General features: G+C 43.9%; 1 protein-coding gene across 2 annotated transcripts; it reads right to left on the reverse strand.

The window, feature by feature from the left end:
* Window positions 1-150: 150 nt before the first annotated feature.
* On the reverse strand, window positions 151-6,403 carry GTF3C6 (general transcription factor IIIC subunit 6). Of its 2 annotated transcripts, none has more exons than XM_084261376.1 (6): window positions 6,273-6,403; window positions 5,108-5,188; window positions 2,334-2,397; window positions 1,743-1,787; window positions 1,494-1,604; window positions 151-782 (listed from the first exon to the last, which is right to left on the reverse strand). In XM_084261376.1, the coding sequence occupies exons 1-6, from the start codon at window positions 6,354-6,356 to the stop codon at window positions 487-489; spliced, it is 681 nt and encodes a 226-aa protein (XP_084117502.1). In that variant the 5' UTR covers window positions 6,357-6,403; the 3' UTR covers window positions 151-486. The 2 variants fall into 2 exon arrangements, with proteins under 2 accessions (XP_084117502.1, XP_084117501.1); XM_084261375.1 differs by having other exon boundaries at window positions 1,494-1,607.
* Window positions 6,404-15,538: the final 9,135 nt, after the last annotated feature.

The following is a 15,538-nucleotide window of genomic DNA, read 5'->3' on the forward strand; positions in this document are numbered from 1 at the left end:
AGGACACTCGAGGAAATTCAAACTCAACAACTTGATGAGTAATCAGACAACTAATAAAAGCCCCATTTACTTCATTGTTTTATGTTCAGTAACTGCAGTATAAGAACAGACATAATATGCAGCTGAGTGACACACAAGGGGAAGCTACACTTGAAAAAAACCTCAATTTTATTTTAAACTTTTTCCCCACAAAGTGTCCCAGACTGTACAATGCATCAATATTTTTCTAAGGTGGGGTGGTTAAATTATGCAAACCATTCAATTCTGAGGGAGAGATACATATTTCCAATCAGCATTTAAAAAAATACTTAAGCCCTCCCCACCATAATCCAACACAGAAGCAATGCACAAGAAGACAATGTCCATTTTCCACACTATTAATTGCTCAGATAAGTTGGAAATCATGTCCTGGCCTATAAAAGTTGTCACTTAAAAAAGTTGACCCATTAACTGCATGAAGAAATCCTGAAAAGGATCTGTCTGGTATCACGGAGGGGCATCGTCTAAGGCAACACTTCCAGAAGGAGAATCCTCTGCCCCAGAAGCAGAGCTGTCCGGCAGAGGAAGAGAGGCATCTATTTCCAAGCTGTGCTGCTTCTCCAGATCACAATTCAGGCCATAAGTTCCTCCACCACTCACCTCTCCCTCTGACTCTTCAGGAAATTTGTCTTGGGCCTGAGTTGACTCCTCAGAATCTTCTTTTTCACGCAGAAAGCTGCAAATCGTATTAGGCCTGCTGTAGGAAAAATCTCTGTCCTTGATCTGCAACCACTCCACTCCACCTGATCCAGAGAAGGATAATTGGGATTGGTGAGAAAAGGAACTAACAGCACTTTTTCCTTAGTTAAAGTTCAGTGTCATTAAGGCAGAGCCTAACCAACATTTAACTGAAAGAATCAGTTAAAATAGAAAGGTAAAAGAATAAAATGTTTGTTCACCTAAGTCTTCAAATATCTGATGATATGGAGTGATATCAGAGACAGTGTAAGGATTTGTGTCATCTACTGAACTCAATAGATGTTATTATAACACTTATCAACTGGACTCCCAACAGAACTGGGATTCCTCTCCCACTTAGATTTCTAGGTATTATACATTGCCAGCCCGTAAGATGTTGCAGTTACTTTGCAAGCACAACTTGTGCCAGGGTACAGAAACAAAGTGGTTTTCAGCAGGTATCATCATCATTATTGCTGCTTCAAACCAAACAGGCCTTTGCATTAAGCAACAAATTCTCTAGTCTACTTCACAAAGTAACAGGTTCTGTCTAAGATTACCTACCAGCTACTTCAAGGCAGCACTGCTCGAGTATTTTTTGTATGTGTGCGTGCATGTTTTTTGTATTTTTCTATTTAAATATACACACTTGCCTAGAGAAGGAAGTTCTTCTAACTTCCTACATGCTCTTGAATCAAACACTTAATCAAGGCTGACACTAACACCCCTAGGCATAATCCATCCATGTACTCATGAATAAGAGCAGAGGCACTTACCAACACTTTCTTCTCCTTCCTTCTTCTCTGTCAAAAGCGTCCGTGTCATGTTCAACTTCTTCATTGTGTGGCACTTGTATTTCAGCTGTACTTTCTGGTTGCCTTCTGCATCTACTATGAAGACAGGAGGAAAAACTATACCCAAACCTCAATCACTGTAGTGAATTCCACTATCAACTGAAACAAGCTAAATGTAATTTTTAACCTCCCAGGCTACAAACGAACAGGAAATCAAATCATGCCAATTACCATGCTCGGTGTTTTCTTCAAAGACCACACAGGTTCCCAAGGTATCTATGGAAAACAAAGTGAGAAAGTCTTAGACATGAACTTCTATCAGCTGCAGATACCACACACACTGGCACTGCTCTGGGGGCATTCTGACTTCCAGCCCCTCGCAAAGGCCCAGCATTAGTAACCACTCTGCCAACTCCAGGACAGACAGGAGCATCACGGCCATTTAAAGCCACTACAAGGGGGGACTCCCAACTGTTTTCTTCCAGACCACTGTTGTTACAATGTTGTAAGGCAAAGGGAAGAACTACAGACTGCAAAACATGTCAGACCTGCTTACACAGGAGACAAAAAGCACTTAGTTTAAGGCATTTTATGTCCCATACTGTTCCCTGCCGAAATGCCAGCGGGAACACCTTGGAGTCAGCTTCCAGTAACATGGACACACAGCTGATTTAGCAATTAACTCAGACTGTACAAGCACCACCCAGAACTTCAGCACCTCACAGGCCCATGTTCTCTATTTGCAGTGCAATTAACTGACGTTAAGAAAGTTCCTTGGGTCACATGAAAAAGGAGATATGGCATCTACATCCGTTTTCCTACCTTCATATTCTCCTGCAAATACGTATCTGTCGACCTGTAAAATGGGCCTCTCTGTCTCTATGCCCTGCAAAGAAAGGGACAAAACGGCACAGACGTCAGGTCTCTATTAGTCCAGGCAAACTTCTTGCTCTGAAAGCAAAGAAGACAGACAGCAGGATCCAGATTACATCATCTCTTGAAAGATAAATATCTTAAAAAAAACCCCACAACAGTGTTTTAACAGTAAAATACATATTCCATAACACTGTAAACATATTCCATAACACTTTTGGTGTTGCAGAAAAGGAATGGTTTCCAGACTGCAAAGCTTTCTGAAATTATCAACTTCATATCAAGAAAGGTACATGTTTAAAACAGGATTTATGGAAGCAGGTAAGAGTTCTGCAGAGGCTATGATTTTACAGAAAGCACCAGATTCACGCTTTGGCAGGACATAGAATTAAATTTAGTAGTTTACCAAAAAACGTAATAAAAGTAGGTTTAGTCGTTACAATTGACCCTGAGGTCTTCTGCAATGTTAAACATTGGGGGCAGGGGAGAGGGGGTTTTCTTTCTGGCTTTGTAAGGGCCTTAGTTAGGCCATGGTAACAACTGTTACAAAGGGTTTAGACAATCTCACTACAGAATCAGTGTACTGGAAAAAAACCCAAAACATTTTAAAGGACAATTTTCCTGTAATGACAATTTCTGCTAAATAATAACTGTTCTAGTGATCACAACAGAGCCAACGATGCTGAACTGGTATAGAAAATGCTCTAGTATGTTAAAAAGAGCCAAAGAAATTTAGGTCAAGCTGCAGCCAACTGACTATTTAAGTTACAGGAAACAAATTTTAAAACTCTTATTTCCTCTAGGAAATTAACTTAGCCATAGTTTTAAATTAGCAATTAGTATTAGTGTTCGTATGAAAAAAATTAGTATTTGTATTTTAAAAAGGATGCTATTTTCTAAGCTCCAGTTAATACCAGTCCTGTGAAGCCAGGCAGCTTTCAAAATTCTTTGGAAAAGACACAAGGGGAAGAAGCCCAGCAGAAAGCAGAGGTGCAAGTCCAGGGTCACAGAAGTTGCTCTGATTACTGTGTGTCTATGTTGTGAAAGAATTAGAAACCACTGTTACTTTATTTTATTTTGAATAAGGAGAGGAAGGCAGCAGTACTATCAGCTCATCCCCTTCCTCTGAGGCAGAGCTTTTCCAAACACACAGGGCCAGAATCCCATTACTCCTAGAAGCTATACTTTTATAGAAATTAATGCATAAACAGAATACACTAACTTAAGGCAAAATGTCTTTACACTAAACATGAACATTATTCAGGACATCAAGATAAGCATGTGCTAAAGGTTTTGAAGATAAGGCATTATGCGGTGAATTGCACAAAATAGAGACCATCACACAGGTTAATAGGAATCTCTGCAATTTTCCTCTCATACTTTCAACACAAAAATATCTAATACCAGCAAGATTTAAGCTCTGGGATTCTCTTTCTGCTGCAAAAGTTGAGACCACCAATAGCATCAAGCTAGCATGTATAACATTTTTGATTTATCTTTTTTTTACTACAGAAAATTGATATGCAGCACTAGGCAGCAGCCTCAAGACTTTTAGTATTCAAAACTTTACTTCTTTGTCAGACTGCATTCAGTTTTGGACTACATAACAAAGGAGACTGTCTTCCCCTTCTGCGACCAGCATCACAGAAAACTTGCTAATACAAAGCAGAGTCTTTTACTGGAGATTAAACAACAGTAACCCATTATGAAAAACCTCAAGGAACCCCTACTCTGTAGAGCCTGGACTGGTAAATCTGGATACAAGTAGGATACTGTATAGATACTTAGAAGTTCTTCTAGCAACGTTCCAGCAGAAGCTCAAGGCATGATTTTTAAAACAATCTCATGGACAGTACTGAAAAATGTGCAGCCATTCAGTCACCAGTAATGAAGCATCTGTGTAATGCATTTCAAATGACCTAGGTCAGAGCCAGGAAGCAAATCTGCTTATCCATCTAGTGATGGGTAATTTATAAATTTTTATTTTATTTCTGCATTTTCAGAACTGACTTAACCACCTCACATACACTCTTATCAGTGGCATACACTTTGCAGTCCAGTTTCACAAAGTGTTTGCATATTGATAGTACCTGTACTATCTACCTACACAGCTCACGTAGTCCAAGTAGATTTTGAAAGGTAAATAAAATTTGTCCCATAAAAAGTATTTAAAAAAAAATCAAAATAAGAGGACAAGTAAGCCAGAATCTTATAACAACTTCAGCGAAGGAAACAACATCCAAAACCGTTCATCAAATGCTTCAGACCTAATTATCTTTTGCAAACTTGAACTCGCCAGGCAGTATCTAAAAAACCCAAAACCAACCCAGCAAACAGTGCAATTCAGAAAGATTTTGCTTTTACTTATCAACTGATTTCAAGCTCCTGGAAGAAATGTGCTTAACAATACTTCTTATTTGTGTTAAATACAAAAATTAAAATACTGAACTAAGAGCTTGAACTCAGAAGGAATAATGGTCCTACCTTATAAGTACTTCTGAAAGTAATTCCTATTTACACGACACCTATTCAAATATCATAAAGCCATTTCTGACCTAGAGAGCTCACAACCTGCTGCCAATTACAGTAAGACAGTATACATAGCTCTGTATCAAAGATGTGATCTAAATTGTTGTCGACTTCAAGGAATTCAGTTATAACCTCAGTCCCTTGTTCACATGTGTACTGACTTACCCCTTTCCTATTGTGCTGTAATCACTCACCAAAATCTTGCATTTGTTTTCACATCTTTCTAAAAAGTCTGAATCAATAATTCCTGATAGTTCCACCATGACCAGCTGCTCCTGCAAGGTAAGTTTATAATGTGCATCTATAGTTGATAGATGTGAACTCAGGAGAAAACCAAAACAATCCCACAGCAAATGTCTGGGCCCTCCCCACCCCCAGTCAAAGGCAACACCAAAAGACCCAGACCTTCAGAAAAAAAAAAAAAGCCCCCAAATCTGACTTATTCTGCACTTTGTCTAAAGAAAATGCTGGACAGATATTGTAAAGCCCAGGGGAACACAGCAACCCACTACTCCATCGTACACCTTCTCCACACCCAAGGTTTCTGGCCTTTCCTTTTTAACTGGCAAGGCAGACGATTTTTCCCCAGTGAAATCAATGTGTAAGTCCATTAGGAATGGCAGCAATGTAACTAATTACGTGATCCAAAGTGTAAGTTCTAAAACTTTGTCACCTATGTAAACAGGACACTACAGTGAGGGGTTAAGCTAAGCAACGTGCTGCTTAGCTCTGTAACACGTTGCCTTGAAAGCAATTTCTGTTCATAATTCCTGGCAGCTTTGGGTAAGGAAAATTAAAATATATAGCCACCTTTTTGTCTTTTATTCAAGGCAAAAAAGCGCCACTTTTTAAGAATGATAATCTACTAAATATCCGATAATACCCGCAGTATTAGCTGAGCAACAGCGTGCGGTTTTGGATGCTGCGGGAGGTAGGAAGCAACTGGCACGGGAAGAGCGTTTTGTGACAGCACCGCTCGCCAGAAAGCCTGAGACACCCACCAGGCCCGGGGGGATAGGGCTCACCCTGGGCCTGACCCCGCCGCTGAACCAGGGGCAACCGTGGCAGCCCCCGCGCCCGGCTCTCTCCTCACACGCCCGGCCTGCCCCCCCGACTTCCCTCAGGCACCGGCTCCCGGGAGCTAGGGGAGGCCTCACAGAGACACGGTGAGAAAGGCAAAGCCGCCCCTTCCCTCACAAGGGCCGCGGAGCAGCTGCTTGGCCCCGGCAGCCCACAGGAGGGCGAGGGGGCCGGCCCGGCTCCACAGGCGGAACACGCCCCGAGGGGGCCGGCCCGCGTCCCTTCGTCTAGCGCTGATCCGAGGATGGGGAACGCGTCCCGACGCGGGCATCCACCAACCTCCACCTCGTCGTCGCCGTCGTCATCATCATCTTCTGCTTCACCTTTCCTCCCGCTCTCCTCCATACTCTCTACCGCCGCCATGTCACCCGCCAGCGTCCCGTTTCCCCCTCACCTCAGCGCGCACCACGTGAGCCCGGCGCCGCCATTTTAGGGGGGACCGGTCCCGCCTCCCGCCCGCTCGCGCGCGCGGGTTCTTCCCTCTCCCTGCGGCGCCTCGAAACGGCGCCCACGGCAGCGGCGGCGGCTCCGCCCCGAGCTCCCGCTCGCGCCGGCCGCCCCCAGCAGGAGGCGGGAGCGAGGCGCACGCCTCAGCGGCCGTTAGGCGTTGGGCCGCGAGGTGCGGCGCTGGGTACGCAGCTGCGCTCAGGGGGAAGAGGGTGCAGCTCGGCCGGGGAGGAGCCCGAGTGGCTTGTGCGCATAAAATACGGGGCTAGGGGGGCGGGGGAAAAGAGGTGTGGTGGTCAGGAGGTGTGGCGGCGACGACCCCGACGAAGAAGGGTTTCCCAGGGCGGCTGGTTGTGTTCTAAGCAGTCGTCTTGTCCCTCCTGCCCGCCCGCTGCGAGCCCTGGCTCACCCCACCCCGTTGTCCTGCCGGCAGGGCGTTGCTTCCACCTGAGCTTGCCAGCGCCTGTGAGGTGTCTCACGGACCCAGCCCGTTCTCCGCGGTCGCGCCTCGTTGCTCAGCTCTCGTTTTCCAGGTTGGACGAGGCGCATCGTTCCTGTCACGCAGAGACTGGGTTTCCCTCTCCGCTTACGAGCCCGCCTGGGCACCTGTGCCGCTCCTCTCTCTCCTTGTGAGCTACCCTTACATAGAATAAACCGTGCCAGGCCCTTCCTCAGTGAAAGGGAAACGTTTTGCTTTGTGCATGATTATTTTCATGTCCTGATCTTGATGCTTTCTGGTTACATTGCCAGGTTTGAATACGTTCCTGTCCGATTTCCCTCTGACAGGGATTTCTGAGACAATGTGTTAATTTATTTCTTGGCAAGTGTGGGATGTTTCACTCAGTAATTCTCAGTCTCATACTGGGTTTTGTAATGTAATTTTCCCTTGTTTTCCTTCTGTATGCCAGGTTTCTGATTCTGTACCCAAAGTGTCTCCCTATACACAGTGTCAAAGTTACTAATTAATATGTTAAATAAAAAAAATAACCCAACAATTCCAAAGAGCTTCATGGTAGATGTTCTTCCAGCCTCCACTTAACCTCCATCTTACGTAAAATAAATATATCAGCGTAGAACCATATCTAGTGTTTAGTCCTGTCCAGGTATGAGTGCTCTAATGTGTCTCTCCTGGCCCTAGAAAAATCACTGATCTTAAACATACCAAGTAAGTTTAGCAGGAGTTTCCTTTGGGAAGGCAGCATTAGGTTTCATCTCATTTTTTGAAGCTTCATTTTTTGTATTTTTTGTAAGCTTTTTTATTTCTTTTAAAAGGATATTGTATACTCCTGTGGTAAGAGCAGCCTATACATTTGGATTAGCTCTGAATACAGAAAATGATGTTACCTTTTTGTCAAGCAAATTACAGCAGCTTGAAGTTTGACTGCAGGGGATAATATCCAATAAAAAAAAAAAAACCAATCACAAGTTTGCTATATCACGAGTGTGATCTGTCGGGTAAAGTAATAGTTCCTGTCATTTGCTCAGTGTGAGCTGCTGTATGTAAGGGTTTTAGAAAATAACACGTTTTTGAGTATCCAATTTTATGTTCTGCCACTAGAAGGAGATAGATAAATTATTCTTAGCTTGTTCAGTGTTTCTGATGGAGGTTTAAATGAGCTTCTTTTAAAGCTGTGTGTAAATGCTGGTAACTTGAGCTAGTTGATCTCATGCTGGATGTGTACATGTGTAGCAAAACCAGCCTTTAAAGGGTTCTTAACTACTGGCTGCTATTTGGTATTTTATTTGACAGTTGGACTTTTGCACTAGGTCTTCCTGCCTCTAGATGAAATTTTTGTTGCTTTAAAGAAAAGTTCTGGCTGAATAAAGCAGAAGAAACTCTCTGTTCTGGAAACACGTTTAAAAATTGTCAGAACTGACAGTGTGTCTGTAACATTACGTTAATACCACCCTTCTCTTTTTATAGACTGGGGGAGGTTCAGGGACTTAACTAGGACTGCAGAAAGCCCTTACAAGAGCATAAACGTGTGCCAGGCCAGCCCGTGTAAATAAATCACAGACTGGCACGAACTGCTGGTGAAGCAGGACCCAGTACATTTGCTTGCTTTTATACCAGCCTGAGTGTCACGGAGTATCTGGGGTCACCTCAGTCTTCTTGTTGTCATGAGTCAGGGTGTGCAGTTGGATGTTGGGAAATTTTTGGCACTTCAGTGCCAAATGTATTTTGAAAGAGACTTACCTTGCTGTGGGGCTAAACTTGGCGTGGGCATTAGTGGTTTGCCTTGGTCTATCGTACCCTGGCAAGAGCCTTTCAACAGCTTACCTCTTAAAAGACACTCTCTTCAGAGTCTGCCAGGGAGATTGAACTGCTTGAAGAGATAAATACGGAAATAGATGTTTGGAGGATCCAGGTTTTGGATTTCTGGGGCCTCAGCTCACAGTCCTGTCAGTAGTTGAACTGATTTATGTGTGTGTGCTGCCAGGGGCAAGTACCTATGTGGCACTTAGGTCAGTTTCGGTCAGTGACAAAAGAAATGGTACATTTAAAATAAACAATAGCATTTGGGATCTGTGGATGTGGTAATTTAAATAGGTTCACTTGCAACTGAAGCATGTTAATGCATATTTTGTTTGGGGCCCTGTTGTTTACAAATTTTATTTGTGGAAGTTCCTAGATTAGAGTCTTGGACTATTTTAGCAAGTAAACATTATTGCAGTTGAATTACATTACAGGAAATCACAGACAGTTCACCGAAACACATAATGAATAAATTCTTTCTCCTTTGTCTCATTTTTTGATTTTCTTTTGATTTTGATCTTCATTCCTGGAATTCCTTCTCAGTCCTTTTGCAGAAGGCAATTGCCCTTCCTCCATTCCTCCTGAACACTTATTTTCTTTGTGAGGCCCTGGCACTTTATCTAAGTAAAAGGTTAAATGTTTTGTAAAACACAGGATAAGATAGTCTTTGTTTAAGTTTTTGAGTTTGCCTGTTTTAGACTGCTTCTGGTCGAAAACCTTTTTTATTATGTAGTGAAAACCCCCAGAATTTAGTATTTAAAAATCATAACAGTTGATATATGTGTGCATACACATACACTGTATATATAGTCTATGTAACTGTACTATTTGGTGAACTGACTGCCTCAGGAGGAGAGTGTTGTAGTTTCTAGGCTTATTTTGAATTGGAAGTGTAACTAAAACTGATGATGTGCCAAAAGGTGATTGTGAATTTCAGAAGGGACTCCTTAGTAAAATGTTACCACGTGCAAAGGATACAGGTGATAAAGGTGTAAGGTGCAGAGAGATGCAGGAGAAAGCTTGTAAGACACTAAGTGTGTATTTCTGGCCCCAGCTGGGGCTACAAAAGGTAAATCAGCCCCAGGACATAGGCGATTTGCCGACAGTATTACAGAGGATGATTTCTGCTTCCCTGCAGCTTCATTGTTGAGCCTCTTCAGTTGGGAATTTGGAAGCCAAACCAGCTCACAGGCCTCACAAAAAAAACCCACCCCACCCCAAAACAGACTAAAAAACCTAATCAAAGCAACAGACTGCTGGATTCCTTTGCATCCATGCTCTGTCTTTTCAAGAGTCATGTACGGAAATCATAGCAGCACTATTGGATGAAACACTGAGAAGAGCAGGGTGCTGCTTCTGTCTCAGACTATGGAGTGAGATGCATCACTACAGCAAGAGGGACGGAAGAAGTTGAGTGCAGGAGACCTTTCAGTTCCACCAGTTCCTAATCTGGACAGTCTCACTCCAGTTGTCTTGGAATGAGCACAGTAAGGAGGGAGAAGTGGGGCTGGGAGGGAAGCTTGGGCACAGGTTTTCTGGGTTCCTCTTTTAGCAGCTTGAATCAGATGCCAGTATACTAGGAGGTTAAAGAAGGGGTTGGATGTTCCCTGAGCTTTGTGTTTGGAGGCTTCATGCCAGTGTAGGTGTCATACAAGGATGTCTGCCCAGGTGCTTGTTACCTGGCCTCTGCTTCTCCAGCCTCTTTTGTTTCCATGGTAGGAGCAGAAGCAGCTTGTGAGAGCATCCTGCAACCCATCACATCACAGCTGTGAAAGGGGAATTGAACTGAGAAGGGCTGAGGAATTGGAGGTAAAGAAGAGGCAGATGAGAGTGAGCACTTCTTACTGAGAACCTCTTATGCTTGCCGTGTGTGCACATGGAGTGCAAACAGCACCCCTTCTGCCATTCCCCCAGCACATGCTGTCCTGTGTGGGAGAAGAAGCACCACAGACTGTTCTTCTCTCCTGCTTCCCAGGCTGAGGTAGCAGATGGAGAAGAGTTGAGAGCAGGAGACTTAGGAGAAATTGTTTTACTATCCTTTTAAAAAAAATAACTGAGAAATCGTGCATATCTTAGCCTCCCAAGTTCTGCTTCTGGACAGATATTAACTTGTTCCCTATAGCCCCTTAAAAAGATCCATGTTATACACCAGCTCATCATCTGAAATAGTGGATTTTGCTGAGCTGTTCTTTGTCTTGTTGGACATGACTTTGAGCTAAAGCTGTTGTCCTTAGAGTTTGAAAGGGTTCTCTTCCGGACCCAACTGTTTCAGCTGAACATGCTGCTGCCTCCAGCTTCTGCCACTGCTGGGCAACAGGAACCTATCACTCCTAATCTGGCAGTTAAATCTTAAAACCACACAGTTAAAAATTGTAAGACAATTAGTAGCCTGTGAGATTACAGAATGGCTGAGGTTGGCAGGGACCTTTGCAGACCATCTGATCCCTTCACCCTGCTCAAGCAGGACAGCCTACAGACCATTTTCCCAGGACCATGAGCAGGTGGCTTTTGAGTACCTTCAAGGATGGAGGCTCCACAACCTCTCTGGGTAACCTGTGCCAGTTCATGGTCACCCTCACAGTAAAGCAGTTTCCTGATGTTCAGAGAGAACCTCTTGTATTTCAAGTTGTGCCCATTGCCTCTGGTCCTGTCACTGGGCACTGCTGAGACGAGCCTGACTCTATCTGCTTTGCACCCTTTCTTCAGGTGTTTATAAATATTGCTAAGACCCCTCTTGAGCCTTCTGGTCTCCAGGCTGAACAGTCCCAGCTCCTAACCTTTCCTCATACGGCTCCAGTCCTTTAACCACCTCAGTGGCTGTCTCCACCATGTCCATATCTCTATTGTACTGGGGAGCTCAGAACCAGACTCAGCACTCCAGGTGCGGCCTCACTAGTGCTGACCAGAGGGAAGGATCATGTCTCTCCCCTCCAAATGTAGCCTGGATTACTAATAGCCCTCTTTGTGTGAGAGCAAATTGCTATCTCACTGTCAGGGTGCTGTACACCAGGACCCCAAGGTCCTTCTCTGCAAAGTTGCTGTTCAGCTGGGCAGCCCCCTGCATATATTCATGCCTGGGGTTATTCTGCACCAGATGCAGAACTTCACACTTCACCTTGTTGATCTGCATGAGTTCCTGTCAGATCATTTCTCCAGCCTGTTGAGGTCCCTCTGTATGGCAGTGTGACCTGCTGGCATGTCAGACACTTATCCTAATTCTGTGTCATCAGCAAACTCTGCCCCATCATCCAGATAATTAATAAAGATGTTAAACAGGATTTGACCCAGTATTGACTCCCTGGGGTACACCACTCATTATTGGCCTACAACTAGAGTGTGACACTGGTGACCATGCTCTGGGCCTGGCCATTCAGCCAGATTTCAATCCACCATGTTGTCTGCTCATCCAGCCTGTACTTTTAACAGCTTGTCTAAAGCCTTACGTAAGTCATGGTGGACAATATCCACTGCTCTCCAAATCAGTCATTTCATCACAGATGGTTATCAGGTTGGACAAGCATGACTTCCCCTTGATGAAGCCATGCTGACTGCTCCTGATGACTTCATTATCCTTTGCGTGCCTGATTTCCAGTATTAATTGCTCCATCACCTTCCTAGGATTGGAAGTGAGACTGACCAGCTTGTAGTTTCAAAAGTCCTCTTTCTTGCCCTTTTTGAAGATGGAAGTAACATTAGCTTTCCTCCAGTCTTTAGGCATTCCTCCCAATCACCATGATGGATCAAAGATTATCAAAGAGTGTCTTCGCAGTGACATCAGACAGCTTCCTCAACAGTCATCCATCACTTGCATCCTACCAGGGATGTCCAATTTGCTTAAGTATTCCCTGACCTGATCCTCTTCCACCAAAGGTACCTCTTCGTCTCTCCAGCTTTTCCTCCTGGTCTCTGGGGTTTAGGATTCCTGAAAGCCCGTCTAGCTAATAAAGCCTGAGGCAAAGGAGGAGTTCAGTACCTGTGCCTTTCCCATGTCCTGTGTCACCAGGGCTGCTGCTCCGTTCAGCAGTGGGCTGACATTTTCCTTAGCCTTCCTTTTGTCACTTAGGTACTTACAGAAGCACTTCTTGTCTTTGACATCCGTCACCAGCTTCACTTCCAGCTGGGCTTTGGCAATGTCTCTGCATTCCTCACAGGTTTCCCATCCTTGCTTTCCTGCTCTGGCAGGGGGGTTGGACCCGATGATCTCTCGAGGTCCCTTCCAACCCCTACAATTCTGTGATTCTTTTTGTGTTGGATTTTGGCTAGGAGCTCCTTGTTCATACATGCAGGCCTCCTGCATTTTTGCCTGAATTCCTACTCATTGAAATAGACCACTCTTGAGCTTGCAGGAGGTGATCCTTGAATGTTAACCAGGTTTCCTGGGCCACCTCCTCTCTCCAGGGCCTTATCCCATTGGACCCCACCAGGAGTCCTTGAAGAGGCAGAAGGCGGCTCATTTTGTCATCTTGTCTTTTCCTCTAGGTAAAAGGGCTTAGGTGTTACAAGTGATGAGTGCTGCCTCCTTCACACAGCAGGCTCAGAGCTTCAACTCCTCCTTCCTTACAGCAAGTTCCCTTCTGCTGCTGTTGTGTCCTGGAGCACATATGGGGAACAGCAGTGGGAACATCCTGGGGAAACGTGCTGTATCCACGTGTGGGAGGAGTGTGTCTTCGGGTCTGTGAGCGATGGGGTGGGAGGAGAGTGGCGTGGCAGCACAGAGAACTGCTGCAGTGTCCTGCATGGTGGCCTAAAACTGGGACCCTTCCCAGTATAACTCAGCAGGTGATAATCTTGTGAATCAGGTGGTAACAAATAGGGAGTGAATGATGTTTACGTGTTACCCAGCTAGATCAGAAGAGGATGTCTATCTATAGAATTGACCTGCTAATTTATGAAATGTTAATGTTTGGAATCTTTTACATGACCTCAGATTATTTGGCATCAGTTATTTGAGATACCAAGATGTAAACTCTTACGCCTGCTGGGCCGAAAGCAGTTGAATGCCCTTGACTTTAAAGGCCACTGGGAACACTCATCCTTTTTCAGGGCCAAGCTGTTATTTAATCTCATCTGGCCTGTGTGTATTTGTTTAAAATATGTTTAAAACAAACTGATATAAAAAGCACTTGGATAACTATCTTTTTTTTTTTTTGCATATGTTTATGAAAAAGCAGAAGGTTATTTTTGTTTCCTATTTATTTACTGATTTTGATCAATGCTCCTGGGGCTTGTTTTTCATTGAAGTGAAATGTTTTTATTGAATTGTGTGTTGTTTCCCTTGTATGTGATCACTGCTTTGCTTGTTAGAGAAGTGTTGTTAGAAGCATGTTGGTTTTTACACACCTCAAGAACCACCAAAGCGGTTTGTAGTGCAGGAACTGAAAAATACTTATTAGTCAGTCTGCATCAGAAACATCAGAGTCTTCATTCAGTAGGTTTTTATTGAGGTGTAACTTGGCAGCAGTTTGGAATTCCTGGTAGTTCAGTGCTTTGGTAGGTATGCCAACTGACCTACAGAAAGTGTTCCTTACCCAGTATGAAAAATAAGAAGCGTATTACTGAAACCTGAGGGTAAGTGCTGTATGGCTTTGGATTTCTTACTGTGATATTATTACTACAAGGTGTTAGAATGATGCTTTTTAAATTGTAGTTCATATTATGTGGGTGAAATCATACAGGCATTCTATATCTTCAAAGAACAGGACGACTGGTGAAAGTGAAGTAGGAAAATAGGGAAGAGTAAGTCCAGTTGTACAGCCAGCAGATGGATGCACTGACTCAGTTATCTGTGTGTGCATCTCTAGAAGTACTAAAAATCTATGGCTCCTTAAACAGCGAAACCCCCAAATCCAGGAAAGGAGAATATCTAGTTTAAATTGGGATGGGGTGTTACTGTGCATGTCAGACATTTGAGGGAAGGAGGATGAATTATGTAGGCAAGGTGAATACAGCATATAAGGTATGTATGTCACCAAGATGAAAACAGCCTTTTGCACTGCTGAAGGATGTTGAGTCAAAAAAAAGAGTTACAACATCCCTTTAAAACTAGTAATGGACAACTTCTGTAAATCCTGTGTAGGAAATTCATCTTGTTATGACTGCAGTATCTGGAGAAGAGGAGGCTGAGGGGAGACCTTATCACCACCTACAACTACCTGAAGGGAGGTTGTAGAGAGGTGGGCGATGGTCTCTTCAGCCAGGTGACAGGAGATAGGACAAGGGGCAATGGCATGAAGCTGTGCCAGGGCAGGGACAGATTAGGTGTCAGGAAAAAAAAATTCTCTTGAAGAGTTGTCAGGGCCTGGAACAGGCTGCCCATGGATGTGGCTGAGTCACCTTCCCTGGGTGTGTTTAATAAAAGGGTAGATGAGGTACTTAGGGATATGGTTTAGTTTAGGATGGGAATGGTTGGACTCGATGATCTTCAAAGGAACCTACAGGATAGGAGCTAGCTCTGGACCTGATTCACCATTGTGCATGGTCTGCTTCAAACTTATTTGGAAAGAGCCATTCTGTAACAGTGATCCTAATGAACTTGCAGCTGATGCTCTTGCACCAAAATGAAGATGTTTGCATGACAGAGTGCTGCAGAATGGGGGTCTTGAAAGTAAGAAAGCTGCCAAGGAATAAGAAGTTGTTCCTATGGACTGATTAATGGTTAAAAGTTGGGAAACAAAGGGTTAGGAATAAAAGGTCTGTTTTCAAAATGAAGGGAGATCATTAGTGGAGTTCCACAAGAATTTGTGGTGCTAAATGTATTTCCTAAAGGAAAGCAATGGAGAGTGAGGTACTGAAGTTGGGTGACAATACTGTGTTTTCAGAGTTGTAAAAAATAAAAGCCTGC

This window comes from Gallinula chloropus (genome assembly GCF_964237585.1).
Source record: "Gallinula chloropus genome assembly, chromosome: 3".
Classification (NCBI taxonomy): domain Eukaryota; kingdom Metazoa; phylum Chordata; class Aves; order Gruiformes; family Rallidae; genus Gallinula; species Gallinula chloropus.